The sequence below is a fragment of the Phoxinus phoxinus genome, assembly GCF_949152265.1.
Source record: "Phoxinus phoxinus genome assembly, chromosome: 10".
Classification (NCBI taxonomy): domain Eukaryota; kingdom Metazoa; phylum Chordata; class Actinopteri; order Cypriniformes; family Leuciscidae; genus Phoxinus; species Phoxinus phoxinus.
In genome coordinates this window covers 14,817,170-14,844,799 of record NC_136885.1, presented here as the reverse complement: position 1 = coordinate 14,844,799, position 27,630 = coordinate 14,817,170, and the positions used below count along the sequence as shown (strand labels likewise).

General features: G+C 37.4%; 1 protein-coding gene across 3 annotated transcripts; it reads left to right on the top strand.

Moving 5' to 3' along the window:
* Positions 1-6,784: 6,784 nt before the first annotated feature.
* Positions 6,785-11,995, top strand: twist1b (twist family bHLH transcription factor 1b). Of its 3 annotated transcripts, none has more exons than XM_079625260.1 (2): positions 6,785-7,320; positions 7,892-11,995. In XM_079625260.1, exons 1-2 carry the CDS (start codon positions 6,959-6,961, stop codon positions 7,893-7,895), a joined length of 366 nt encoding a protein of 121 aa, XP_079481386.1. In that variant the 5' UTR covers positions 6,785-6,958; the 3' UTR covers positions 7,896-11,995. The 3 variants fall into 3 exon arrangements, with proteins under 3 accessions (XP_079481386.1, XP_079481385.1, XP_079481384.1); XM_079625259.1 differs by having other exon boundaries at positions 6,785-7,375; XM_079625258.1 differs by having other exon boundaries at positions 6,785-7,502.
* Positions 11,996-27,630: the final 15,635 nt, after the last annotated feature.

The following is a 27,630-nucleotide window of genomic DNA, read 5'->3' as shown; positions in this document are numbered from 1 at the left end:
CCTTTAAGCCTAATTGCTCCACTAAGGTGTCGGCCATCTTGAAAAATGGCCGCCATCTTGAAATTTCAAGTAGCTCGGACAATTTTCTTGTCAAGTGACCCTTGGAGACTGCTCATGCCAATTTTCACGCTTGTATCGTAAACTGAACGATTATATCACTTAGCCGCTCCACTACTTGTGTTGTCGTGTAAATAAATGGCCAAAACGCATAAAAAGCATTCAAAAGTTGAAAATAACGTCGTGTAATGCCCCTTAGACAAAAAAGTGATTTTTGTCTATTTTGTTCAAAATGTTGCTTTTTAAATGAAACTTACCCACAAGCTTGAATAAAATGTGTTTTTTGTTTTGTTTTGTTTTTTACATAGCCTATTGTATGTACTCGTGAATGTGCTCGTGAATTGACCTGTTTGTATTTTGTACCATCACGAGAGGACACGTTCAGACTGCAGGCAAATGTGGCCCAAATACGATTTTTTTTTTGCTCACATGTGACTAGGATCTGTTTTTCTCATGACAGTGTGAACAGCACAAACCACATGGGATCTGATCTTTTCAATTCCGATTTGTCCATGGTCCTAAATCTGATACAGATCATATGTTCTGCAATGCAACCTGTCTGAACAGTCATATCGGAATTCATGCGACTTTTACGTCACTCCAGATCAACATTCGTCACAATTCTGCGCTCATGGGAGTCACTTCAAAGATTTTACTTATCCAATGTTATCAAGACAGTTGTGAAAAGTAGTCGGTGGAAGGACAGTGATGTGTCAGAACTTATAAGTATTACAGTGACATCTCTACAAGCAAAACACAAGGGCTCGTATCATAAATGTTTAAAAACTTTTCTTTTTTCGCATCCATGTCTTTGTTTTTTATATTGCCTGCGCATAAATTTGCTGGCTTCTGCTGCACTATAAATAAACACGTAATTGTTATGATGGTGAGGAGGTACGAACCCAAACGCAGACAGAATGCACTAACACAATTTATTGTTGACAAAACAGAGAAAACAAAACCCACGAGGGGGCAAAACATAGACAGGACAATGGAGACTAACTAGACTGTGACAGATAACTACAAGAAAAACAAACAACTAATACAGGCAATGGCGCAACAGGACAACAGCTCTTCACAAGATACTCACAGACTGACAAAGGTTTGACAAGAATTAACAATGAACCGACACAGGACAGCAAACACAAGGGGATTAAATAGGGAGACTAATGATAACAAAACAGGTGACACAGGTAAAGCAATAATGACGAGACTAATGATAACATAACAGGTGACACAGGTAAAGCAATAATGACAAAACGAGGATAACAAGGAGGGCGGGGCTAGAAGACGAGACAACACAAGCACATGGCCCAACAAGGCCATGTGTTTGCACATAAAACATGGGTCTGTCATGATCCTGCCTCAAGACTTAAAGAAAGACAAGGACTAGATGGCAGAATCATGACAGAACCCCCACCTTAAGGAGCGGCTACCAGACGCTCCTCAAGGAGACATCAAACACGGGACATGACAGACTGAGACAAAGACACAAACCAACTAAACATGACAAACAACAATAAGGGCAGACACGAAAACACAACGACAGGGTTGGGGTGCAACAATAAAAATAACAAACACTGGAGGGGGGGCGGAGGAACAAGAGAGTTCATAGGGGAATGTCCAGGGTGGGTGGGTGGGACTGTGGTCTTGGGTTTACGGGGTGAGGGTTGAGGGCGAGGAATCCGGGCAGACTTGGAAGGGGACACATGAGGAACAGTCTTGGGGGAAACAGTTCGGGGCTGAGTGCAGACAGGGCTGACCGGGGAAACACAAGGCGACTTGATAGGAGTCTTGATAGGGACAACAGGGGGCGACGATACGGGACGAATCTTGATGGGGGAAACAGTAGGAGATGAAGCAGGACTCAAGACAGGGGATGTAGTAGGTGGCTGGGCAGTGGAGAGAGGCAATGCAGCAGCAGGCTGCAGAGCTGGAACGGGGTCATAGAATTCTGCAGACGAATCAGATCCAGCGCTCCTCACATCAGACTCGGAAGATGCGCTTCTCATGTCCGATTCAGGATTTGCGTTCACTACAACCGACTCAGGAACAGCGATCTCTGCAGCTCTAGGCACGGGGTCTGGGGACAAGACAGGCTTGACAGGGACTTCTAGGATTCTGACGAGACGTGACAAATAATCAGACAGGGTCTTGGCAGCAATGACGACCGGCATCTCCTGACTAGCTGAAACCGACTGTAACACTGCTTTAGCAGCAGAATCGGCCGCGGCTCTCTCTTCAGCTCTCACGACTGCAGACTCAAGAGCAACCCTCTCTGCTGCCGGCACTGGAACAGCGTTGACTGAAGCGGGCTCTGGAACAGCGTTGACTGAAGCGGGCTCTGGAACAGCGTTGACTGAAGCGGGCTCTGGAACAGCGTTGACTGAAGCGGGCTCTGGAACAGCGTTGACTGAAGCGGGCTCTGGAACAGCGTTGACTGAAGCGGGCTCTGGAACAGCGTTGACTGAAGCGGGCTCTGGAGGAGACAGAGATGGAGGACAGAAAGCTCCCTTCTTCCTCCTCTTTCTCCTTGGCCGCGGAGCAGAGACCAAAACCGGGCTTGTGACCAGTAGGGGAAGCTCAGCAGGGACCGTAACTGGTGCTGGGAGGACAGACTCTGGCAGGGTTGACTCCGTCGCTGAAGACTCCGAAGCAGACTCCCACGAGATCCGTCTCCCTCGCTTGCCGCGGAGACTTACAGGGGCGGATGACGCTTTAGGAGTCGAAGTGGGGCACCCTTGTTCCTCCTGCGTAACAACGCCTAAGATGCGACTCTCCTGGATCACAGGCAGACGGGCAGAGGGTGGAGATCCCGAGGAAGAAGTCTGTGGATCCTCCTGGGAGAAATGATCCCAGAGTCGGGCATAATTCTTCAGGATCCACTCACCCTCGGGCGGGACCGGAAAGTTGACCCACTCTCTGTCGGTGGGAGACGACAACCAGCATTGTTCACGGAACTCCGATTGTCGCTGGGAGGACATACTGTCTGCTGGGTTCTTCTTTGGTCGGTTCATTCTGTTATGATGGTGAGGAGGTACGAACCCAAACGCAGACAGAATGCACTAACACAATTTATTGTTGACAAAACAGAGAAAACAAAACCCACGAGGGGGCAAAACATAGACAGGACAATGGAGACTAACTAGACTGCGACAGATAACTACAAGAAAAACAAACAACTAATACAGGCAATGGCGCAACAGGACAACAGCTCTTCACAAGATACTCACAGACTGACAAAGGTTTGACAAGAATTAACAATGAACCGACACAGGACAGCAAACACAAGGGGATTAAATAGGGAGACTAATGATAACAAAACAGGTGACACAGGTAAAGCAATAATGACGAGACTAATGATAACATAACAGGTGACACAGGTAAAGCAATAATGACAAAACGAGGATAACAAGGAGGGCGGGGCTAGAAGACGAGACAACACAAGCACATGGCCCAACAAGGCCATGTGTTTGCACATAAAACATGGGTCTGTCATGATCCTGCCTCAAGACTTAAAGAAAGACAAGGACTAGATGGCAGAATCATGACAGTAATGGCTTACTTTTATGTTCTTTGTGTTTACTTCTGTATGACCGCATGCTGCGTGAATATCTTTTTGTCGTTCTTTTGTGCATGCGGGTCAGTTCAGGACCATGATCTGTTCACACTGGAATCTGATATTGGCCACATTTAAAACAACAATGTGAACAGTCAGCTATACAAACAATCAGATTGGAGCAATCAATCGGAATTAAGCACCAAGGCTCGCAGTCACAGTGTCAATGTTTTTCATGCCATTCATGCCATGTTTACTTGTTTGGCTCAGGTCTCATTAGTCCATCAAGAAGAATGCTGCATTTATAATTCTCTAAATCACTATGTGCCAGATCTCAATCTTGCGTAGCCAGGCCTATACAGACTGACGGCAGAATGTCTGGACTGCATAGCAGCTTTCATTGGCCTAGGACTGCACAAGAGGCCGTAAAAATGTGAAGTCGATGTCCTACATCATGCAAACTTAATGCAACAAGGGCACATCAGTTTCCAAAAACTGTGCAAATCCAGCTTTTAGTTGGTAAGCACTCTGTAAACATGACGGCCATGACTGTCTAAGAACACGTCACACACATCTCCTGGAAATCATGTAGGATGCAACCAACCAGATGACAACTTCGAAACTCCCAAAGTGTTTTCCGTTTTGTGTGCCTTGCGTGGGCGTGACGTCTGAGGCTGAGACTAGCCACATCTAGACCAGCACAGTCCTCTTCACTGAATGCACTCATTCATAGTCCAGTCCTCAGATCCAGACAGACTAGATCTGTTTATATTCATCCTCACCTCTCTAATCTTCACCCATATCCGCTCTCTTTTTCGGTCCAGACAGGTCCTATCAAGAGCCGATATGATGTCTGGAGTCTGCCTCTCATCATGGCGTTAGTTCAACGAGCGCCTTAATATAATGAGAATAAACCCTTTGCCTTAAAATAAGTCCCCCTGTAGTCAATCATTTTATCCCTTAAAACTCATCTTTGATCACCAAAATTACATATTTTAAACGTTTTTTTCTTGTAGCTTGTAGTTCTATGAATATGCAATATGAATATTGCATGAATATGTAAATTATCCCCGCCTCCACTCACTCACACCAGCTCAGAGATCCACTCGTTGAATAAATTGTCCATCCATCCATCCCGGCCTGTTTGGCCTACCAAATATACAATGTAAGATGGAAGAACAACTTGGTTAGGATATCCTGAGAAAGGGATGGATATGCTTGAGCATAACCCCTTATCAGCCTTCAACATTTTGAAATCAACGCTTACAACTTCAAGACAAGTTGCTAATGAGGTATGGCGGTGAATTCGAAACTACTCCATATATTAAAACACGCAGACATACAATGTTGATGGTTTGTTTCAGCACTTGACAGGATAAAGGCCCAAAGAGACACGGATGTTCCTTTCACACTGGCTAATACATGATAATGCAGTCATTGGTCTGGCTCCAGAGCAGTGCTGGATCTATCCTGACGGGAGGAGCTGTAAAATATCAGATTCTTGGACTTCTCGATATTTGAGTCAGAGCATGAATCATCATCACATACTTAGTGCAAGTCAAAATCCTCACTCACTCAGCAGTCCTGTGCAGGGAAATCGATTATATGCCACGTGTGTGGTGTTAGATGTAGCCTATAATGTGAATCCAGGACCTGACTTTTAAGAGACCCGTGGAGCTGAAACTGGACTGCACAAACATTGGACTGAGCCGAACCAAAATCCCCATGTTTATCAATCCCCCGCCCTAGCTGCACAAACTGCGCAACAACTTTAAATTATGCAAGAGGTGAATATTGGACATTACCAAGATATTATGTCCCCTTATAAGGCTGTAACCTATAGTAAGTGTGTTATTAGGGTTATTAAGACCTTCGGATATACTGTGTGTGTTGTGTACTCTGTAATGTTGTCCCTGGGCTATAAGCATCAGGAAATGTAAGACAAATTGCTGCCTTACATTTTTAAGTAGGCTACAATCACCTTGGATGTTTTAGTAATTTCAACTTAAAAAAAAAAGTTGAATCTTGTATAACTTAAAGTTTAAATTTGCTTAACTTATTTTGATGAGTTAAAGCAATTTAAAAACATATGTTGTTATAACTTATTGATCATATCATTTTTTACAGTGAGTATTTGTTTATACTTTCTGTCTTGAGATAGTTTTGCCTTAAAATTGAATGATTGGACATTATTATCAGGTGAGCTGTGAAAGTGTAAACTGTAAATGTCAAAGTTACCTCCCAGATCATTATGTTTTTCTGAATGATTTCAAGATAATTTGTGTCTTTGATGATTGAGTCCACTGCCAATTAAATGCAAGCACTTGTAACTCTAGTATTATGACTTTGGAATGAACAAACAACTACATCAACCAGAATATCACGACCCCTGGTGGAGAACATTTATCAGTTCACTTTATATAAACAAAACTATAAACTTACAAGTCTGTGCGGTGTTACAGTGGTTATGTGTTACAAATAAATAGATTCTGATCATTTACACTTAACATGTTTAGGTTTTATGTATTGGTTTTGGGTTTCAAATTGTTCTCTCTAGTGAAAGGCTGTCACAATCAAGATAGATTATGTAATGTATATTTCGTGGAAATATCTGTGTATAGCTACATTAAGTCTGAATTCTACTTATTTGAATATTTTATATTTTCAGACATAGTTCTGAATGTATAATTCATATTTAATTTCTAAACACAAATCAGATATTTGTCTAATGCGTGTTTACTTCATAAAAAAACACGTTTCTTCAGATAGTTTTATTGAAAATTGTTGACATGATAGGTCTAAGTGTAATGTTTCACTGGACTATTAAAAAAAAACATTCTCAGAAACTAAAATGTTGTCGTGGTCGTTATGATTTTGGTTCAAATAAAATATTTTCGTGTGTTGAAAGACCCAATAACCGAATTAAAGAGAAGGAGGTTATAATTTCACAGGAAATACCGAGTTGATTAAAAAAATTCCTGACTTTGCATTAATTGTTTTAGAATAGAATAATTTCGGTTAGTTGAGCGTGCATTCGCTATTTGTTTCTGTTCACCAAAGAACTGTCAGACTTGACAAGGAAAATATCTTGAGTTTAAAAGTTCCCCCCACCCTCCTCACGTCTTAAACCTTCTTGGCCAATCATCTCTCTTCTCACAAACACTTTACCAGACTATAAGAACTCCCCAACTTTTTCCCCTTTCAACCTAACTCAAAGTTGCTTGGAATCCAGGATACCTAGTTATTTCCTCCAGAATAAGAAACATACGCTTGGAATTGTATTTCACCCTCATGAGGGAATAACGTCTCAATCCGCACGCGCTTTCAGCAGACTTGAGCGAGATGCCCGAAGAGCCCGCGCGAGACTCCTCCAGCTCCCCCGTGTCTCCCGCGGACAGTCTCAGCAACAGCGACGGAGAGCCCGACAGGCCGCCGAAGAGGAGCGCGAGGAAAAGACGGTCTAGCAGGAAAAACGGGGAGGATTCCGATAGCTCGACCCTTGGGAAAAGGGGGAAAAAGTCTAGCAACAGCAGCAATAGCCCTCAGTCTTTCGAGGAGCTGCAGACACAGCGCGTGATGGCGAACGTGCGCGAGCGACAGAGGACGCAGTCGCTCAACGAAGCGTTTGCGTCTTTGCGCAAAATCATCCCAACTTTACCGTCCGATAAACTGAGCAAAATACAGACGCTGAAACTCGCCGCCAGGTACATCGATTTTCTCTGTCAGGTTCTACAGAGTGACGAGCTGGACTCCAAGATGGCAAGTTGTAGTTATGTTGCTCACGAGCGCTTGAGCTACGCGTTCTCGGTTTGGAGGATGGAGGGCGCTTGGTCCATGTCTGCATCTCACTAGTGCGCAGGGAAACTTTTGTTTTTGTTTTCAGATGGTACGCTTTCACAATATCCATCGCCTTTAGCTTTGTAGACAATTAAACCTTTACTAAATTCTACACGTTTAGGCACACGTTGCAAAGCCAACAACTGTTGCATGTAATCAGATCGGATTTGTTTACTAGCAGTATGGCTTTCTTTGGAGACAATCTGCCTCTCTATTTAGAGATAGCGCAAATAAATAATGAAGATTGGTCAAAATGTAGCTTACATCTAAAAAAAAGTTGCTAAACAGCTGTTGCATTATGTAGGCTAATGCATATGAATTTGTTTAATATCAGTGCGGCCTATTGTAGCACATAATCGATTAGAATTTTCTCAGAACAAGGGGTTTCTGTAAATGATGTTTTATATTGTCCCGCCTAAATCATGCTATTATTCGCAGGTGAAAGCCACGCACTTGGAAAACACGAGGACCAATGCGCCAACACAATGCTAGATTTCTACATAATCTTGAGGAAAACGGCAAATGTTCCAACAGAGGTCATGGCTATTATCGAGAGAAGGCCACGGACAGCGATTTGTTGCGCGTGCGCTCCATGTGGACTTCCTTGCGAGTGTTATTGACGACGAATGTTGGAAATGTGTGCATATGCATGTTTTTCTTTTTTTCTCTTTTTTTTTTGAAGATTCAGTTGTGCATAGCTTTCTTTGAGAAAGTGAAATTGCATCACAAGGACTGTTGATGAGAAGACGGGAATGAAGCCTCTAGTTCGAATCCTGTGCAAAATACAAAGTTTTAGTACAATTCTATTTATTTATTGATGACACACTATTTGAAATGAAGGCAAATGTATCCTGTGTCGAAATGCATTCTTATTTTTTTTGTTACTTTTGTAAATAAATGTTTATTTCTGCAATAAAGATGAAGAACTTTTAAGAAATATTTCACGTTATAGTATAAGAATTTATTCACGTCATTCGTGTGTCCAATTCCGGAAAATTTAGGAAACTTTTAGGAAGGGGAAACACAGTAAACACTCATTGTTACCATCCCTTGAGTCTTATTATCATGGGTTGACTGACATGAAAAGCAAACCAGAGACTAAATACGTGAAAAAATAAAAACATATATATGTATCCTATGTATGATCAAAACAAGAGGTAGGCTAGTCTAATTTTTTTAAATCTTTAGTTTAAAAAAACGTGACAATTTTTATCAATACAATATAGATTATATTGTCTCCTTATAAAATGGAGAGGAAATGGTGCATTATCACATAAGAACACATGCTTTTTTATTTTAAATAGTCTTTAACGAATACATAAGACTGCGGTAGAATATTAAGTTTTATTCCGGTAGGTCTGACTAATTCTGGCTTGTATGACTTTGTTTTTGGCTGACATTCATCTAAACTCTCTCTAAGCGTTATAGACGTATAGGTTCAACAATAGCATGTAGGCTACTGTCAGTTCATCTGAAAGAAGACAAAAGGGAGGGGGAGCGAGGAGGACAAGAGAACAGGGTTGGATTCATGGCATGTACCACTAAAATTTAAGTCTAAACTTTTTTTCTTCTTCTTACAGTTGCACTTAATATCATCGGTTTCATCAAGCTAGAGCTTCACAAATACGCACGTGCGTCATAGGGTCAAATCCCCAGGGACTGAAATGGATGTATAGCCAGAGGCTGCTCCAAAAATACTGTGTCCAGGAAAAAAAGCAAGCTACTCATTAGTTTTGTCTGTGTTTTTGTCCAGTTTAATTCATTTGCAAATTATTCAATAAAATAAGAGCATTGCAATTTATAAAAAGTACACAAAGTGTCATTCAATTCACTGAATGAAATCGAATGATTAATTAAATGCTTAAATTGCTATAACTGCGAAAGGCCTGTGGATATTTTTCGTTACGTCCGTGATTTCTACACTGTAAAAAGTGATCACTTGACATAAAAAAAAAAAGTTAGGAAACACGTTGCCTTAAAAATATTAAGTAGGCTAGACAAACGTCGTGCGTAAATGAAAAAAGGCTATTTGGAATTGTCAGGTTCACATAACATTTATTTATTTTTTTTCAATTACGCATGGTTTATTTTCTTGATCATTTTAATGCAGCGGTTTCCCTTTTTCTTTTTTACAGTGTATTTGGCGTTAAATAACGTTATATGTAGTACTGTCAGTTGAATTTGGTTTTATATGAAGTCTGGGAAAGTATTTTGGAAACATGGAATATTTGAAATAAAAGCACGTGCACGTTTGAAGGTGTGTAATTGGATTTTGAGGCATGTGTGGAATTCCCAGATGTCTATGAAATTTAAGCTGCCTTCAGCAGGACATGGGAAGGTGGGGTGGATGAAGCTGGCCTATGCTTGCTGAGCAACTGTAGCTAATGTTAACCTAAATAAAAAAACCTTGAGAGACATACAAACAAATTACATAAAGTTTTTTTTTTTAATAATTATTATTATTTAGGAATAATTTATCGTGGACAACTTTTCTAAGTGCCCTAACTGGTTTAAATGATAGTGCACATTTCTCATTTTGACATAAACGTCATAAAGTTCCCAGTGAACATCAGGAGAAAAGTTTTGAGTTCATTTCCACTTGTAAGGCTTTTGGCAGATGGATGTTAGAGGCACACGAATGAAACTTATTTTGAACAGATGTTAGCATTTTAGAGTCACGTGAATTGAGCAGATGTTCAGATGTTGAGGTCCGCCTTTAAATAGACTATACTGAAAATCTTAGAAACAAAGCGTCGGCTTTTCTTGAAGGAATAGACGCGCGTGGAGTGACGCTGGTTGTCCTCGGAGATTCGAGGTCTATACGGTGATTTCAGATTTTTTGCTCTAAATCACGGCCCGTGGGATCCATGTGTCGAGAAGAACGCGAGTGGGAGTTTCCCAAATAAAGAAACCCGTGTAGAATTGCTGTTCCAACAGGTACTGTAGCCTACATGCTGGTGCTGCTTATCCAACACCATTGTGCATATGTTTGACTTTTGTTTGTTTGCTTGTTTTGTTTTTACGTTCGGTCGAAACGTGAATGAGTTTGTGGCCTACTTGTCTAGAACGCCAGATATAAGAATATAGCCTATTTATAATTGATTCGCTTTACTTACACCCTAACTGATCATTCTGATGGGGTGTCATATAATTACTTTTATTATGTCCCGATGATCTTTTGACGCGTAAAGCTGCTCTTGATGTCAGCAATCAGCTTTCCTAAACCTAAAAAAAAAAAAAAAAAAAATCAGCTTTCCTAAACCTGCCTAAATAACAGACCTATTTTACTGTTATTATTAGGCCTACTGTTATTATTTTAAAATATTAGGCTAAACATAGCCATATCCAATGGGTAATTTATAAATATGGAATTTCAGGTTTTATGCTACACAGAAGTTATTCTAATATCATTTTCGTGGTTCGCAGAGTTCTTAAAAATATTTTCTAGGCCTAAAAAGTGATTCGTTGTTCCGTGAAAACTAAAATGACCAAAATAATAAGTATTTAAAAAAAGCGAAACGAACCTTTATGTAAGGTAAAAAGGAAAGAAAGTTGAGATGGAAGTAAAGCGAGCACTTGTTCATCTACACAGCTGGCTCGCTAAAGCTACAGCTCAACAACTGCTGGCAATTCACTTTGAAGGAAAATCATTTCCCACTAAAACGACAAGCAGATCTTCTGCTCCTGGAAACAGGTGCAACTTGCAGCAATCATTTTAAGCGTGCGAAAACTGATGCTCCAATTCATGTTTACTGGATGCGCTGATATAGGCCTAATTCATCTTTCAATAAAGTATTTTGTAGGGTAAAAAAGACACGGTGTTCATGCATGCGTTGTGATTTAGCGGAAGTGGGCCGTGCAGCAACATGTTTTATCATTTATTTTTTAGCTATAACTAATAAGCCTATAGGCCTACTGTTCCCAAATAGGCTATAACGGTTTCTTTCCCTTGAATGTCTGTATTGCAAAATAATTATATGTTTTTATTTGCAAGATTTTAAACTTTTATGTTTTGTCAGTCAGCACTATTAATGATAACTTTTGAACCTTCCATAGTTGTATTTGTTTTAACTGTTAAAACTGTTACCCGTTTAAACATTTGTAGTTATTATACTTGTGCTAGTAAATAAATAAAAGTACTTAAAAAAAAAAAACATTTGTCATCTGACATGCTGCAATTTCTATTAAAGGCTTGGGCTCTTTAGACAGAGGGACATTAGAGTGTAACAATCTGGAGATGGTGCAGGGTTACAGTTATGCTCAGGTCAAGGTTTGCTCCTGGGTAGAGTACGAGTTAGGGTTATATAAAACAGAAACTGTGGGCCTACACCTTAAACATCCGATTTCCCATCTGAGCAAAGTGAATTAAGTCACACAATTCAATTTCAATGTAATAATTGAAGAGCAAAACATCTGATAATAAATCTTAAACATAAAAGCGTTCAAATTGCATGTTGGTTGTCATGATCATTTAATAATTAATGTGAAAAAAGTTCAAATAAAAATGTGAAGTTCTAAAAAATTATAATATACAATGCTGTGAGATTGTAAAAAAAAAAATGCTGTCTACTTCTGTAAAAAGCAAACCTTACTTTAAATCCATTTTATCATTTACCGAAGATGTGTAATGCACAATTCATGGTATAGTTCATGGGTTGTTTATCCAGATATGAACAGGGATGCACTTAAATATATAAGTATGTCACCTTTACTTATATAGCGGTTTATACAATACAGATTTGTAACACAGCATGATAACAGGAAAATTATGCATTTTGGCTGTTTTTCAGCTGAAGTCAGTCAGATGATCAATACTATTGTTGAATATGAAGTGTCCCCAACTAATCAGGGCGACGGTGGCAAGAAACCCAAACTCCATCAGGTGACAGAATGGAGAAGAAAGAAAAAAAAGATATATTATCTGATGTTTTGAAATCAGATCTTAAGGTGTTTTAATAGGCCTAATATGTATATCTTCACCTTGGAATTATAAGTTTCTATCTGACAATTTTGTCAAAATTGACAAAACTTATTCTGTGACTTTTGTTCTGTGAACTTATTTACATTATGTGGTGTGTTTTTTAAAGTTGTGTATATTTTGGGATCTTTTTTTAGAAAACAAAAAGGATATATCCACAAAGGAGTATGAATGATATATATATATATAAACTGAATATGCTCACATTTATTGTCACTAATGCTGCTTTGTAATGTTGATTGCATATAGGAGGCAAAAGCCTACAGGCACATTATGGGTCTTTTCATAACAAAATCCAAGCTAAATAGTGCAGTTAAAATCCAAAATCAGGAATGAAAATTGACTCTTCTTTCCTGCCTTTGAGAATACAACCACTACTACTAAGAAAGCTGTCATCCTTTCGCTTTTTGGGAATGAGAAAAACTGACAGTTTGGTTGCCTTTGGCCTAGTGCTGCAAGCGTAGCATTAAGAGTGACAGAGCATCAAAAGTCCCCTTTCAAACCCATTCAACAAAGAGAGCGCTGAACCCCGATGTTTACGGAATGCTTAGCACACGCCACCCAGGGAGCAGACAAGACACGCATCCCGCTGCCGCTAGGGGATACACAATGATGTCACACACAGGAAATGGCTGGAGAGACTTGGCACCTCGCGGTGGTTGGCCCAGCATCCACTGGCTCAGGAGGGCCGCTGCGAAAATAAACAGGCAATCAGAACACTGCACGAGAAGTACACAAATCCATTGTAATGTTTCATGGATAATAAAGGCAGAGTTTTCATATCTGGAGAACTGTTTATTTGTGCAATCTGCTCGTCCATAAATAGACTTGTCTTTTGCGGGACGGATAAACAGAACGTGGAAGTTAAAGCAGTTCTTGTCCTGCTTTCAGACTTTCCTGTTAATGTTTAGTGATGTTTACTGGGAGCTCAGATGAAAAAGAATATGAAAAATTGGATTCGTAAACGAGCGAAATACATCCTGGAAGGCCGGAAGCCGATTGGACCTAAAATATAATTTAAAGCTGCAATAATTTAACATGATCCTATAATTATATGTATTTACATTCACATTATGAATTAAGGAATAGTTCTCCCAAAAATGAAGATTTACTTAACCTTGTGCTCTTTCCAAAATCACATAATTTTCTTCTGGAACACAAGATATTTGATATTCCTCAGCTGTTTATGTCCATATGTCAATGGGGTCCAAAGGTTTGATCAAAAACATTAACTAACTCATGTATACAGAGCCCAAATCAAATATTGCAACATATTTAAATATCAATAACATCAAACCAATAACATCCAACGAGTTGATCAATGATTTCATTTGACCGACTTGTGGACCCCATTGACTTTCTTTGTATTGATAAAAATCAGCTGAAACATTCGTCAACATATCTTTATTTATGTTCCGCAGATGAAAGGAACTGAATGAGGGTGAGTAAATGATGACAGAATTGTTATTTGTGTGTGACTTACTCCTTTAATAACTTCAATGTATTATCCATTTATTTGTAGCATACTGTTACTTAGCTTTTGTTATTTCAGTGAATTGGTACTTTAGCACTGGTAAACAAAGTATCCAAGACAAAGTAATCAGATTCTGAAATGTTATCAAACGGCTCATATTGTATATCACTTAACACCCTATCGTCTGTTTGGCAGTAAAGTACCTCATCTGGGTCCAACCTGTCATGAAGGAAAATGTCTAGTGCCACGCTGTAAAATAAAAGTTGCTAAAAGTTAGTGTGATTTAAGTTGAAATGACCTGAACAATACAAGTTGATTCTACTTAAAAATTTGAGTTGAATCTTGTATAACTTTTGTATGTTATACAAGATTCAACTAAAATTTTTAAGTACTGTACAATCAGCTTGGATGATAACATATGTCGTCAAACTATTGATCATACTGTATATATTTTTTTACTGCATAATACAACTCGCAGCACTGGCACGAAACAACGCCATTGTCAGGCAAAAGAAAAGAGAACCGAATGTCAACTTTCATTAAGGAGACCGACTCATTCCAATGGCCAACTTTCTGACAGCCCCGTTACATAAACACAAGTCTAAACATAAGTCCTCTCAGACATCTTAAAGCTTCTACAGAGCACTTTGTTAATATCCACAGATGTCAAATTAATGCACTTTTCCAGAATCATTTACTGGAGCAAAAAAGTGAACCCTTAGGTATGTTATGATTGGCTCGTTATTAAAGCTCTCCATCTCATGGTATTTTAGCTTGCCTTGAAACGTTCGGGACTAAGGAATATTTCAGAGACAATGTGTGACTGATGGTCTTACCAGTCAAACGGCCGACGTCACTTTCCCCGGCCCAGGGGCGCTCACCCTAATGACACCCCCCACTCTCCCTCCTATGGGGTCGGCTCCTGAACAGCTACTAAGCTCCATAGAGTCATTAACCTGGAGCCCACCGGAGCACTGAAACACAGGCCTATTTTCACTTCTATATGAGGAAGATAAGTGATGTGTTGTTTCTTGGGCATTACAATGATTCCCCTTTTCCTTCCTCTGGATGTCAGGAAGCGTAACTGGGGCTAACAAGGCAAAAACAGCCTTGAGGTTAAAACAGGAGGGTCATTATCATTTAACCTCTACATCCTAAGCATGATTTGGCAAACATGCTAATAATTTCACATTTCATGCTTTTATTTTGTAATTGTATAGCTAGAATTTGTATTCTAATCTGGAACGCATGCATCTTAACATTATAGTACCTGTCAAAAGTTTAGAAACATTACAATTCTTAATGTTTTTGAAAGAAGTCAAATGCTCACCAAGGCTGCATTTATTCAATCAAAAATATATATTTTTAAATGTTATTTATTCCTGTGATGGCAAAACTGAATTTTTAGCATCAGTATTCAGTGTCACTTCAGAAATCATAATGATATGCTGATTTGCTGCTCATGAAACATTTATTCTTATTCTGATTATTAATGTTCAGTTGTGCTGCTTCAGATTTTTGTGGAAATGGTGATACTTTTTTCTCAGGATTCTTTGATGAATGTTCAATGAACAGCATTTATTACATTTATTTCTAAAAATGTATTAAAACATTATTAAACATAAATCTTTTTGGAACATTATAAATGTCTTCACTGTCACTTTTGATTAAATTAATGTTTACTTAATGAATAAAAGTGTAAATGTCTCTCTGTTTTAATACCGATGTTTTAACGGTATCATTGTTTCCAATTTTAAGCAGCACAACAGTTTTTAACATTGATAATAATAATAATAATAAATGTTTCTTGAGCAGCAAATCAGCATATTAGAATGATTTCTGAATGATCATGTGACACTGAAGACTAAAGTAATGATGCTGAAAAGTCAGCTTTGCCATCGCAGGAATAAATTACATTTTTAAATGTATTAAACATTGAAAACAATTATTTTAAATTGTAATAATATTTCACAAGATTGTGTTTTTTTTTACAGTATTTTTGAATAAATAAATGCAGTCTATGTGAGCAAAAGAGACTTCTTTCAAACATATAAAAACATTGTAATGTTTCCAAACTTTTGACAAGGTGGTAATAAAAATGAAATATCACATGAAAAAGTGATGGCTATATTTTTGAATGATTTAGTCTTATCTGACCTCATAAACAGGCCGTCATGTCACTTTTGTGGTTGATATGATACATGATATGATATTGATATTATAAAACAATATCAATATCTCATCTTAAAGACAATAAACATAAAATATATATAATATGATGTAAAAATGTATAGCCTTCAAATAGTTAAACTGTGTGTATGTATTTGGCTAAATTAATCATGTATTTATATACACAAGCCTCTATAAGAGTTGTGTATATAAATATTCACGTGTGAAGAATGTGTCAGAATCAGACCATAGTCATCGGTTCTCATGAAGGTGAGTCAATCTGATGCATCTTTCAGTTCGTTTCCCAGCAGGATGACGGTTATTATGATTTATTGTTAAAGGTGTCACGTTTCAGTCCAGCTCATTTAAATCCATAACCTGAGATGCAATAATTCGAGAAGCACAAGCAAAATTTTGATTGCAAATGACAAAAGAACATAAATAAAGCATTGACATTCAAAATAAATAAGATTGGGGGTAGTTGTAAAACTTTTATTCCAGTGAATATTTTTAAGCCAAGGTAATAATAAAAAATTTAAATATATATACTATACACACTAAGTTGTCACTAACTGCCATTAAACAGATTAATACTAAACAGCAAAACAAAAATGAAGTATTGTAAAATGAAATATTGTAATTAATCAACTGTTACAACGCATATAAAATGCCTCTGACAACTATCTCAAATAAAAATGTGACATCTTCTCCTGGCATTTATGAAAAGCTTAGTTTCAGTAATTAGACTTTTGACTCAAAACTTTATCCTGTATTTATTGAACTTCACCGAGCAAAGCCCTGTATCCCCCTATTGTTATATGAATTTCCAATAGTAAAAGGGTTAAATCAGAGCACATCTGTTCGGTATAAGAACAAAAATTCTGTGTGCAGGTTTGAATCTCTTTATATTATAGACTATTAGACCTATTATATTAAATATACAAAAAATGTATTAAAAAATCGAATAAGAATGTGACGAATCTGATAGATCAGAACGTTTTGATGTGATGCGTGTACAAGGTCATTCTGTTTCTTATTTTCAGTGGACCTTTGATGTAGTTTCCCAAAAATCCTGCAATGAGATGGGAATTTTGACTGTGTATAATACATTTTGGTAATGTTGAAAGTCTGGTTCTTATTCTTATACAGTATAGACTGCTATAAAGCCGGCCTTAAAGGGACTAATAATATTTCTCTGTCTGAGTGATCTCTGCATGGCAGCTTGTTAGTTAATCTCAAGTCTCTTTGTCGTAACATGGAGGATGACATGAAGCTCTGACTTATCTGTGTGTAAGGGACTGGCGTCCCCGGGGAACCGGCTCCAACCTGCAGAGAGGCAAACCAAGTCACTTGTGACCCGGGTACTAAATCAAGTTCAAAGCATCCCACGGCATGCTCGCAGGTTTTGTGTTACGCATACGCTGTTGGGATCTGGTCAGCCTGCCTTATGTTTGGTCAACCCTGGGGTTGCCCCTTTGACTCGTTCTCACAGCTTGAAGTGTGCGGAGTGACATTTCTACTGGCAGGAAATACTCATTTAGACCTTAAAGGAACATTTCAGATTCAATACAAGTAAAGCTCAATTGACAGCATTTGTGGCAATGTTGATTACCACAAACTTGATTTCAACTTGTCGCTCCTTTTCTTAAAAAATAAAATAAAATCTGGGTTATAGTGAGGCAATTACAATGGAAGTGAATGGGACCCATCTGTAAATGTTAAAATATTCACAATTTTGATATAAAGTCACAAGATGTAAACAATATACATGTTACTTTCAGTGTGGAAAACACACTTTTTTTGTGTGTAACCACCGTTCAAGTTTGGGGTCGGTAATATTTTTAAATGTAAAATGTTCAAGAAGTCTCTTATGGTCACCGAGACTGATTTGATTGGCTTAAAATACAATAAAAACAATACTGTGAAATATTATTACAATTTAAAACGAATGTTTTCTATTTTAATATATTTTTAAATGTAATTTATTCCTGTGACGACAAAGCTGAATTTTCAGCATCATTAGTCCAGTCTTCAAGCAGTGTCACATGATCCTTCAAAAAACATTCTAATATGCTGATTTGTGGCTCAATAAACATTTCTTATTATTAGCAATGTTGAAAACAGTTGTGCTGCTTAACATTTTTGAAGAAACCATGATAGATTTTTTTTTTTCAGGATTCTCTGATGAATAGAAAGTTCAAAAGAACAGCTTTTATTTAAAACAGAAATGAAACATTGTAAATGTCTTTACTGTGACTTTCATTAATTTAATACATACTTGCTGAATAATTTACTTGCTTTAAATCTGGTCTAAAAACTTACCTTTTAGACATGGCTTTCCGGTGACTGTATCCATGTGTCTTTTATCGCTTGTGGTGTTCTTAAAGGGATAGTTCACCCAAAAATGTCAATTTTGTCATCATTTACTCACCCTCAAGTTGTTCCAAACCTGTATGAGTTTCTGTTGAACACAAAAGAAGATATTTTGAAGAATGACGGTATACCATTGACTTCTAGGGCTGTTAAACGATTAATCGCATCCAAAATAAAAGTGTGTGTTTACATAATAAATGTGTGTGTACTGTGTATAATTATTTTGTATATATAAATACACACACACGTTCATGTATATATTCAAGAAAAATGTGTTATTTATATATAAAATATAAATCTATATACAGTATATACATGCAAATATTTCTTAAATATACACAAGCATGTGTGTGTATTTAAATATATAAAATAATTATACACAGTATACACACATTTATTATATAAACACAAACTCTTATTTTGGATGCGATTAATCGTCTCACAGCCCTATTCTATAGTGTTCTTCTTCCTACTATGGAAGTCAATGGCTACCGTCAACTGTCTGGCTACAGACATACAGGTTTGGAACAACATGTGGGTGAATAAATGATGACAGAATTTTCATTTCTGGGTGAACTATCCCTTTAAGACCGCACTGAGGTCTGCACTTATGTGTTTTTAGGCCAAGCTGAGGGCCTTTGTCATTTTATATTGTTATTTTATCTGCTTATATAAGGTGTCCTTGAGTGTCATGAAAGGTTTTTTAACCAAAAATATTATTACTAAAGTATTCATTTCTTTACAAAAAAAAAAGAAAAAAAAAGAAAAGACACTAACCCTAATCTTTTCAGGGGTAGTATTTCTTATTACTTTATTGCTGTGACAGCATAATGCCTAAAACAAGCATCAAATTTAAAGGAACAATTTTACAGCTCAAATAATACACTAGTTATCATGTAAATGCTTTATAAAATGATCAGCATCAATTTTCTGCTTTTAAACCCTCCAATTTCTTCTACTGCTCTGTGACCTTGATTTTTGCCTTAGAAAACAAGGGACCAGTCGAAACTATTTTTGGTGGTATAATCAACAAATTCTGCCAGTTGAGCTTAACTTGTATAAAACCCAAATGATTCCTTTAACCGTTCCAGTATTTACCATCTCCTGGCTTGCATATTTAAATGCATACACATAAAAAACTCAAAAAAAAAAACAGTCTGTGAATGCACAGCGATGAAAGCTGGTCGATCGCCGTGTTGTCAACACGTGATAAATCCTCGAAAATCATGAGAATTGCATAACTCATTGAGAACAAAGCAGACCCATTAGGTCAACAGCAGCCCATTAGGACTTTCTGCCTGAAATCAACATGTTAAATCTGCCCGCTGGCATCACTATTTTCCAACTGCACATACCACACGTCCGATAAGACGAAACTGTGGGGAAACTAGGTAGAAGAGGCATGGCAGAACGTAACGCTGTTTTAAAGCTCAACTGTCTGGCACCATTGATCGTGTCGATTAGCCTGCCTAAAGAATGTGGACATTCACCAAAAGTGTGGAGCGTTCTGAGCTGCGCAGTGGCGTGGGACGGTAATTACTGCCTTTTCCCTGCGACACACCATTAACTCTTCATGGACTGTGGATGAGTGCAAACTACCAGCCTTGAAGGAAAACTCCATTCCAGAACGCCATTCCATCCTCCTTCCTTTCCGTTTCACTAACATCGTAAAGCTGCATGATGAGTACAAGGATTGATTGAAGAGTTATATTTAAATCATGAGCTTAGATTGGACAGATGTACAGAGAAAGCATTGATTTCAGAGAATAATACCAATATTGCTGCCATTATATGTAATTATTTTGCTATAAGATAAATGTGTCAAAACAATCTGTAAGATTTCATTTCATTTTCAAGAACTCATCTTAATCATTATTTTCAAAGTTTCAAATATATTTTTTCAAGGTAAAAAAAGTTTTTGTTTTGTTTACAAATTTTATATATGTCTATCATTAGTCGTACCACGTGTTCTTGTCATAAAAAGATCAAAATATATTTCAAGAACCTTGACACAGTTGTGATTTATTGTCATTTCCTATTTTTTATGTTTATGCATGTTGGTTTTCAAATATTAATAAGCAGTTTTTAAGAAATAACTAAAAGATTGTGTCAAACTACTGACTTTCATTTTTAAGAATGTACTTCTTTTTTTTTTATACTGATATCAACACAGTTGTAATATTGAAACCCTAATATGACACTTTTCATTTTATGCCCTCCAATAATATTAAAATTAATTTACATAAATTAAAAATGAATGTTTTTATGAATTCAATTATTTTAATGAAGCTATTTTCATTCTGATATCAGGACAGTTGTATCAACCTGATATTTTTCACTTTATGTCCTCTAAAATATTAAAATAAATTAACACTTTTAAAAAAATGCTGGGTTTGTTTCAACCCCATGCTTGGGTCGAATATGGTCAAACCCAACCGTTGGGGTAAAAAAAAAGGAAACCAATGGTTGGATTTGTCCAAATTTGACCCAAACATGGGGTTGTAACAACCCAGTATTTTTTTTAGAGTGTAGAAGAATATTTAAGTCATTGTGTATAATCATTTTAATGAATTTTTTAATGAAAAGTTCATATAGGACAAAAGAATGAGTGTCCCTTCCTTGACACAAAGTAGTTGGAGTAAAAGGAACACAGAAAATGAATGTTTTGTTGCACACATTGTTCTCCAGTTTCTTCCTCCACCCACACATGCATACTTAAACTTGTACCTGAGGACAGAAAGAAAGGCCTGGAAAATCTTGGAGTCTTTCCACTTTATTCCCATGATTGTTTACATCTCTTAAAAGTAGTGGCCTGATCACAATCAAGTATTTCGGTACTAGCGCAGTTACTTTAGCTTCTGTGACGGATGCGATTTGGTGATCGCAGCTTTTAAAATCTCAGATTAAACCAGTTCAGGTGACCTTTGACACTGGGCCCAAAACCACACGAATGCCCCAAGGCACATATAATGGCTGCTTTCCTTCATAATAAAGTCAGCATTAAAGTGCGCAAATTAGAGTAACCACAGCAACCAAATTAGAAGGCCAACAGCTCTCCGAACACTTTTGCGACTTCAAAAGGTCTGCGAGCTACAGACTATGCAGGGTCTGGAAGAACTGGGCCTGGTTTAAATTAAGAAGCGACTTCCACATGCCTCACAAACGCAAACTCAAGAGAGACAGAAAAAATAATAGAAGGAAAACCAACAAAAAAAAAAGTGAGAAAGGACCTGGGGAAAGCCTCGCTGAACCAGCTCTCTGGATTCTATTAGGGCCAATTATCTTATCTGTTTCATTTCAAAGGCTGACCCAAGGGGCGCAATGGCATTTCAATACTGTGTTCATAAACAGACTGCAGCCTGTCGACTGGGTCATTACAACACTCAGACCCCCTGCCTGGGGTGATCAAATATTTGTGTGCTTTTGTAAATAATGCTTACTTTTTTTGTGTGTGCCTCCCGACAGGAAACAAAGGTTGGGTTTTCGTGCAATGTATTTCGCTCTGCAAAGTATTTCACTTTTGACATCTGGTACTGATAGTGCGCATACATTTATTTCCATACATTATATCCTGTATATCTGTTTCGAGCACAAACAAACGTTTACTGCTTATCTTTCCCCTCATTGCATGTTTTAAATACATAGTTTCATAATTCAAGCCGCTCCGATAAGGTGAAAACTTGCAGACCCTCTTGGTTCCATTCCCAGAGTCACTGTAATGGCTCCCAGTTCATGCATCAACTGTATCAGTGTGAGGAATGCAGTCCCTACGCAAATCGATCAGTCCAATAGTATACTAGATGACAGTTCAAAGTTTCCACCCAGTAGTTACATAACACCCTTATGACTTACAGTGTGATTTTCCACCCATGCTATTCTCACTGCTCTTTTCTTAAACATGCGTCTCAGTAAGTATGCGAGTTTCTTTTTCATGATTTATATATCTGATGAGATTTCTCGAATTATGGTCCCATGCATAAAATAAAGTGTTTCTTCTTAGTTTTTTAATCAGTTACGTATACATTTGGGTTTTATGTTACATCCAATGTTGTTAAATTATTGTTTATTGCATTTTTTTAAATGTCATGTATTACAATGAGGGTGTTTGTATTTGTGTGAATGACACTGTAAACTTTCTATTAGTATTAACTCTCAGCTTGTGATGATCTTTGATTTATCCTGTGACTTTCCCATCACCACCTGTTTTTAGCAGTTGTCACTATTACAAAGGTACAAAAGTTTAAGTTGGTATGTTAACATTATATCAGTTCATTAAATATTTTACTGTGAATTTGAGTGTATGCTTTCTTAGTGTGAGATGTATGTGTCATTGACATGCATCTCATTTATTTTATTTACAAATATTTAATAAAAATAGCTTGTATCATTGCTGTAAACAAAGAATCATTGTAGTATGGGTCAATGACAAATAAGTGTCTCTGTGATAATAAATTAATTCAATATATCCCTTTTTAATTTGTGCCATTAAGTCAAAAGTAATACAAACGGTATCATATTGAGGGGGACAATCTTTATTTAAAAGCGAAATCTTTGAAAAGGAACCAGTTTGGTATATAAAATACCTTTAAAATTATGATTTTGATTCAAGGTGGAAAATCACAGAGCACTTTCATTCAATCATTCAGTTGAAACTTTTTTTTTTTTTAAATGGTATAAACATTTTTCCACAAACCAAATAAATCCAACATGAATACAAAGAGTACAAAGTTGGCACAGGTGTTTTAAACTCATTTTCATGATCACTTATTCATCACTGACCCACATATTACAATGATCCTTGATTTAAACACAATGACAAGCTCATAGAGAGAAAACCCTACTTCGTCAAAGGACTGGCAATGAAGTAAGTACTGGATACAGAAAAACAACCTATAGGCTAAGCTGTGCCAAGACATTTACCTTTAAGGGATAGTTACCCAAAACTGAACATTTTTTCATCACTTACTCACCATCAAGTTGTTCCAAACCTAAATGAGTTTCTTTCTTCTGTTGAACACTGAAGATATTTTAAAGAATCCCATTGACTTCCATCGTATTTTTTCCCTGCTATGCAAGTCAATGGCTACCGTCAACTGTTTGATTACCAACATTTAAAAAAGATATCTTCTCTTGTGTTCAACAGAAGAAATAAACTCATTCAGGTTTGGAACAACGTTATGGCGAGTAAGTAATGAAAAAGTTATCAGTTTTGGGTGAACTATCCCTTTAAGGTAACAGACCACCTGCCCAAGCACAATCTGAATTATTTAAATCTGGATTCATGCTCCCACATGATGGTTCAGGGAAACATCATCCCAGAAATAACACTGACTGGTCATGCTCTCTGGCCTGCATCATCAAACAGCACATCAAGCAGGGGCCCGATTCATGGGCCCTGACAGGGCCCCTCTCCAGCTCCAGTGTCCAGGGTGACACCCGGTGTGGTGGGGTCCCATAGGCCAATTTAGGTAATCATACAATTAAGCAGCTCCGTCACAGAACTTAAACAATGCAGGTCTAATCAGGCAGGAGCTCTGTTGTGATTGAACAGCAATGGGGGGGAATGAAAGGGGTTTGGGACCTGGAGCTGAAATAGAGACCCTGCCTCATCACGGAGATCCTTGCCCCTGGAAGAGCCTCCCTTCATCACGGGCACACCAGGAAATGCAAAGGACGGTGGGGTCACCGCCGATTGGCCTGCTATGTGCCGTTGTCATGGCTACCATCCCTGGGGCCAATGAAAACAGATGACAGGAACAATAATATGAGGTGTAATCACCAAGGTCAGTTGCCTTCACTCCAGTCCACCTCACCCTCCGGTCTGAGCAAATCTAATACTGACATTTTTTCCAGCATGTCGCAAGACATTTGGAGGAGTTTTCCGTTCATCACAGATTCAGTATGAGTACACACTGAGTAAACCCTGCCCTAACTTTTATATTTATACCTCCTTGTTGCATAATTTTGCTCTTGGTATTCAGCAAGCAAAGACTGGCATCTTCACATAATGACTTGCAAACTGCAATGTCTGTTTTTAGACAATGGTGCGAGGACCTTCTTGGAATTGCTCCGTTTATTAAGACTTAAAATGTAATGATATGTTTCCATTCAAATGGATTAAGTTGTCTTTAAAAGATGTACATTTGAATATGAACTTGAGATAAATAACTTTCATAAGTTTTAAACAATTTGAAGTGGTAAATGGCAACTACATTTGCTTTGGTGTTAATTCTATACTCACCAAAATTTTGTATATTATTTATTTAAATAGATCTAATCGGTCCTCTAAATATTGCTTGAGGACTTTTTTTGTGCGTGTCAACAAATGGAACACAAAAGGAAATATAAAAAAATGTCTCAGTTTTGTTTGTTTGTTTTGTCTTTGTCTGTTCCATGATAAAGTAAATGGGGATGTTTGGACACTAATGTTCTTCCAGATATCTTTTACATACACCCACATTTTATGTTCCAATGATTAAGGTTTAAAATGTTTAGATTTTTTTATGACTCATGCAGATTTGTTTATTTCAGTAAAATCACTATTACAATGTATATTCAAAACATATCGTCCTCCTGACCCAACATCCCTGGTCATACAGATTGTACAGTTTAATAATAGCCTCTGAAAGCTTTAACAACTATTAAAACATATCGTGATCATTTACTTTTATTTTGTCACTCTGCCAAAGTATTTTGAATTACTGTACAGTTTTTTTGAGCATTGTTTTTGTCTTGAAAAAAGTGATGTCAGAGCTGCATGGCTAAATCTTTTATCACTTGCCAAAAAGAACGAGGGCAAATAATTGCATCCAGATGTGAGGCGCTCTCATTGATAGCAGCCTTCATTTCCTGCCTCTGCTTTTTCAGACAACCTATTACACCTCAGAGGGAACTGCTGTTAAAATATACCGTCATCTTGTAAATCAACACTAACTTTGGGCAAGTGTCATTTAAGAACATCTAAACACATCTCCAGGTCTGTTATGTTTCACAGCGAGTTTTTCGAGAGTGTGCTGTTTACTATCAGTCATGAATGTGATCGGTCTGTCATATCACCAGGATGTGCTAATCAGAGCTCATTAACGAGAGCTGAGTAATTACCATTGCCATCATTATCAGCTGATGTGTGAAATGAAGGATGTTCTTTTCCTTTGCACCACCTTTTTGATATTTTACACTCCTTTTGTCTTGGTGATTTGAAAATATGCATATGAATGCTAAATCAATACACGGCAAAAAAAATCTAAAATTAAACTAAATAAATAACTTAACTTTTTATTTGCCATCTGTTTTTAAAGGTAGGGAAGGCAATTTTCAGAGAGGCTAGCAATAGCGAGCTAGCTTTGAACATCTCCAAAGCCACGCCTTCTTCAAAACACATGAACGCTTACAGGGAGCAAACAAAAGCGTCACAAGAGATGGCGTTAAACTACCTAATGTCTCAAAGCACATAACATTACAGTTACAATTAAAAATGAACAAACAAGAGCTCTGACCTGTACCACCTGAGTCCTGACTGCTGCAGATTCATTTTGGCGTTGATGGTGTTGACATTGAAACGCATTAAATCGAGTCATGACCGCTCCGAATATAACGTCACAGGTCTCCATCTCTTCCAAATTACAGTGGTTATGGCGTGAACGCAGCATAAGCTTGTTGTTTTGGTGCAGGAGGAACTGTAAAAGGTGGCTGTTGTTACGGCATTCGGAACGACTGCAATGATTGGACGAACATTTTATGGTCCTGTGCCTTTCACAGATGACATACAGGTGAAACTTGAAAAATTTGAAAATCGTGTGAAAATTTATTTCAGTAATTCAACTTAAAAGGTGAAACTAATATATTATATAGACTCATTACATGCAAAGTGAGCTATATCAAGCCTTTATTTGTTATCATTTTGATGATTATGGCTTACAGCTTATGAAAACCATAAATTCAAAATCTCAGAAAATTAGAATATTACATGAAATGATTTTAAATACAGAAATGTTAAACCTCTGAAATGTATAATCATGCATATGTACTCAGTACTTGGTTTGGGCCCCCTTTGCATGAATTACTGCCTCAATGCGGCGAAATAAATTAACTTTTGCATGATATTAAATTTTTTTAGAGTTTCACCTTTATATGTATATTATCATTATGATATATATATATATATATATATATATATATATATATATATATATATATATATATTTAGGTTTTTGCTATTAAATAAAGTGAATTAATGAGGCTTTTGTTAATAATCAAGGGGATGAAAAGGCGTAGCACCAAACACTAGTCCCCAAACACTAGTCCCAAACAGATGAATGAAATATCCTCTTGTGGTGCGTAGATTTAAAAAAACCCTCAAAATTCTGAAAAAAGCACCCGAAAATTGGCCAAAAAGCTCATAAGATTTTATTGTCCAGAGGCCACAAATAAAGTGCAAAAGTGCAAAAAAGTGCAAGGTGCGAAAAACGATTTCGGGTTCAACCCTTCATCAGTGCCATGTCATAATGAATGTGCTTTTATTCATAATGAAATTAAGCTTTTTGTATAATGTATAAAATAATGGTAGATGGCTTTGTTTTGAGTGTATCTGAAAAAGTACACCATAAAAGTGCGATCTGTGTGCTATATTTATACATTTTGGTTGCTAAAACGGCTTAAATTACTTCATTTTCAGCCTGTTCTTCACACAGAGCTATTGTAGTGCACAAACTCTATGGACCACTTTTGGTTTGGCGCATTCCATTGGTCACATATTGTTTGGCAAGAGCTGGAAAATGATTATATTTGTGTTTCACAAGAAAAATGGTGAAGGATATAGTGACAAAGTTGTGGTGAACTATTCATTTAATATAACATTAACACAATCTCAAAACTGTATTTAAAAGTACCAATGTTTGATTTCCATTTTTTTTTTTTTTCATTTCCATTATTTTCTCAAAAATAAACAGCCTAGAGGCAAAATTCCATCTCAGACTGATGTCGGGATTGTTTGGAAGCAAAAGTAAACAATACAGTGGGGTTGCCTATTGACTCAGATGTCGTGTTTAGACTGTGATTAGTCTTCACAAAATGAGAATTCCTGACAGAGGTTCTGAGACGGCATGGCATGATAAAATAAACGGAGAACCGCGCTGTTTCAAGGCGAGTTCCACAGACCATAAACTTTAAAATCCATAACCGGGC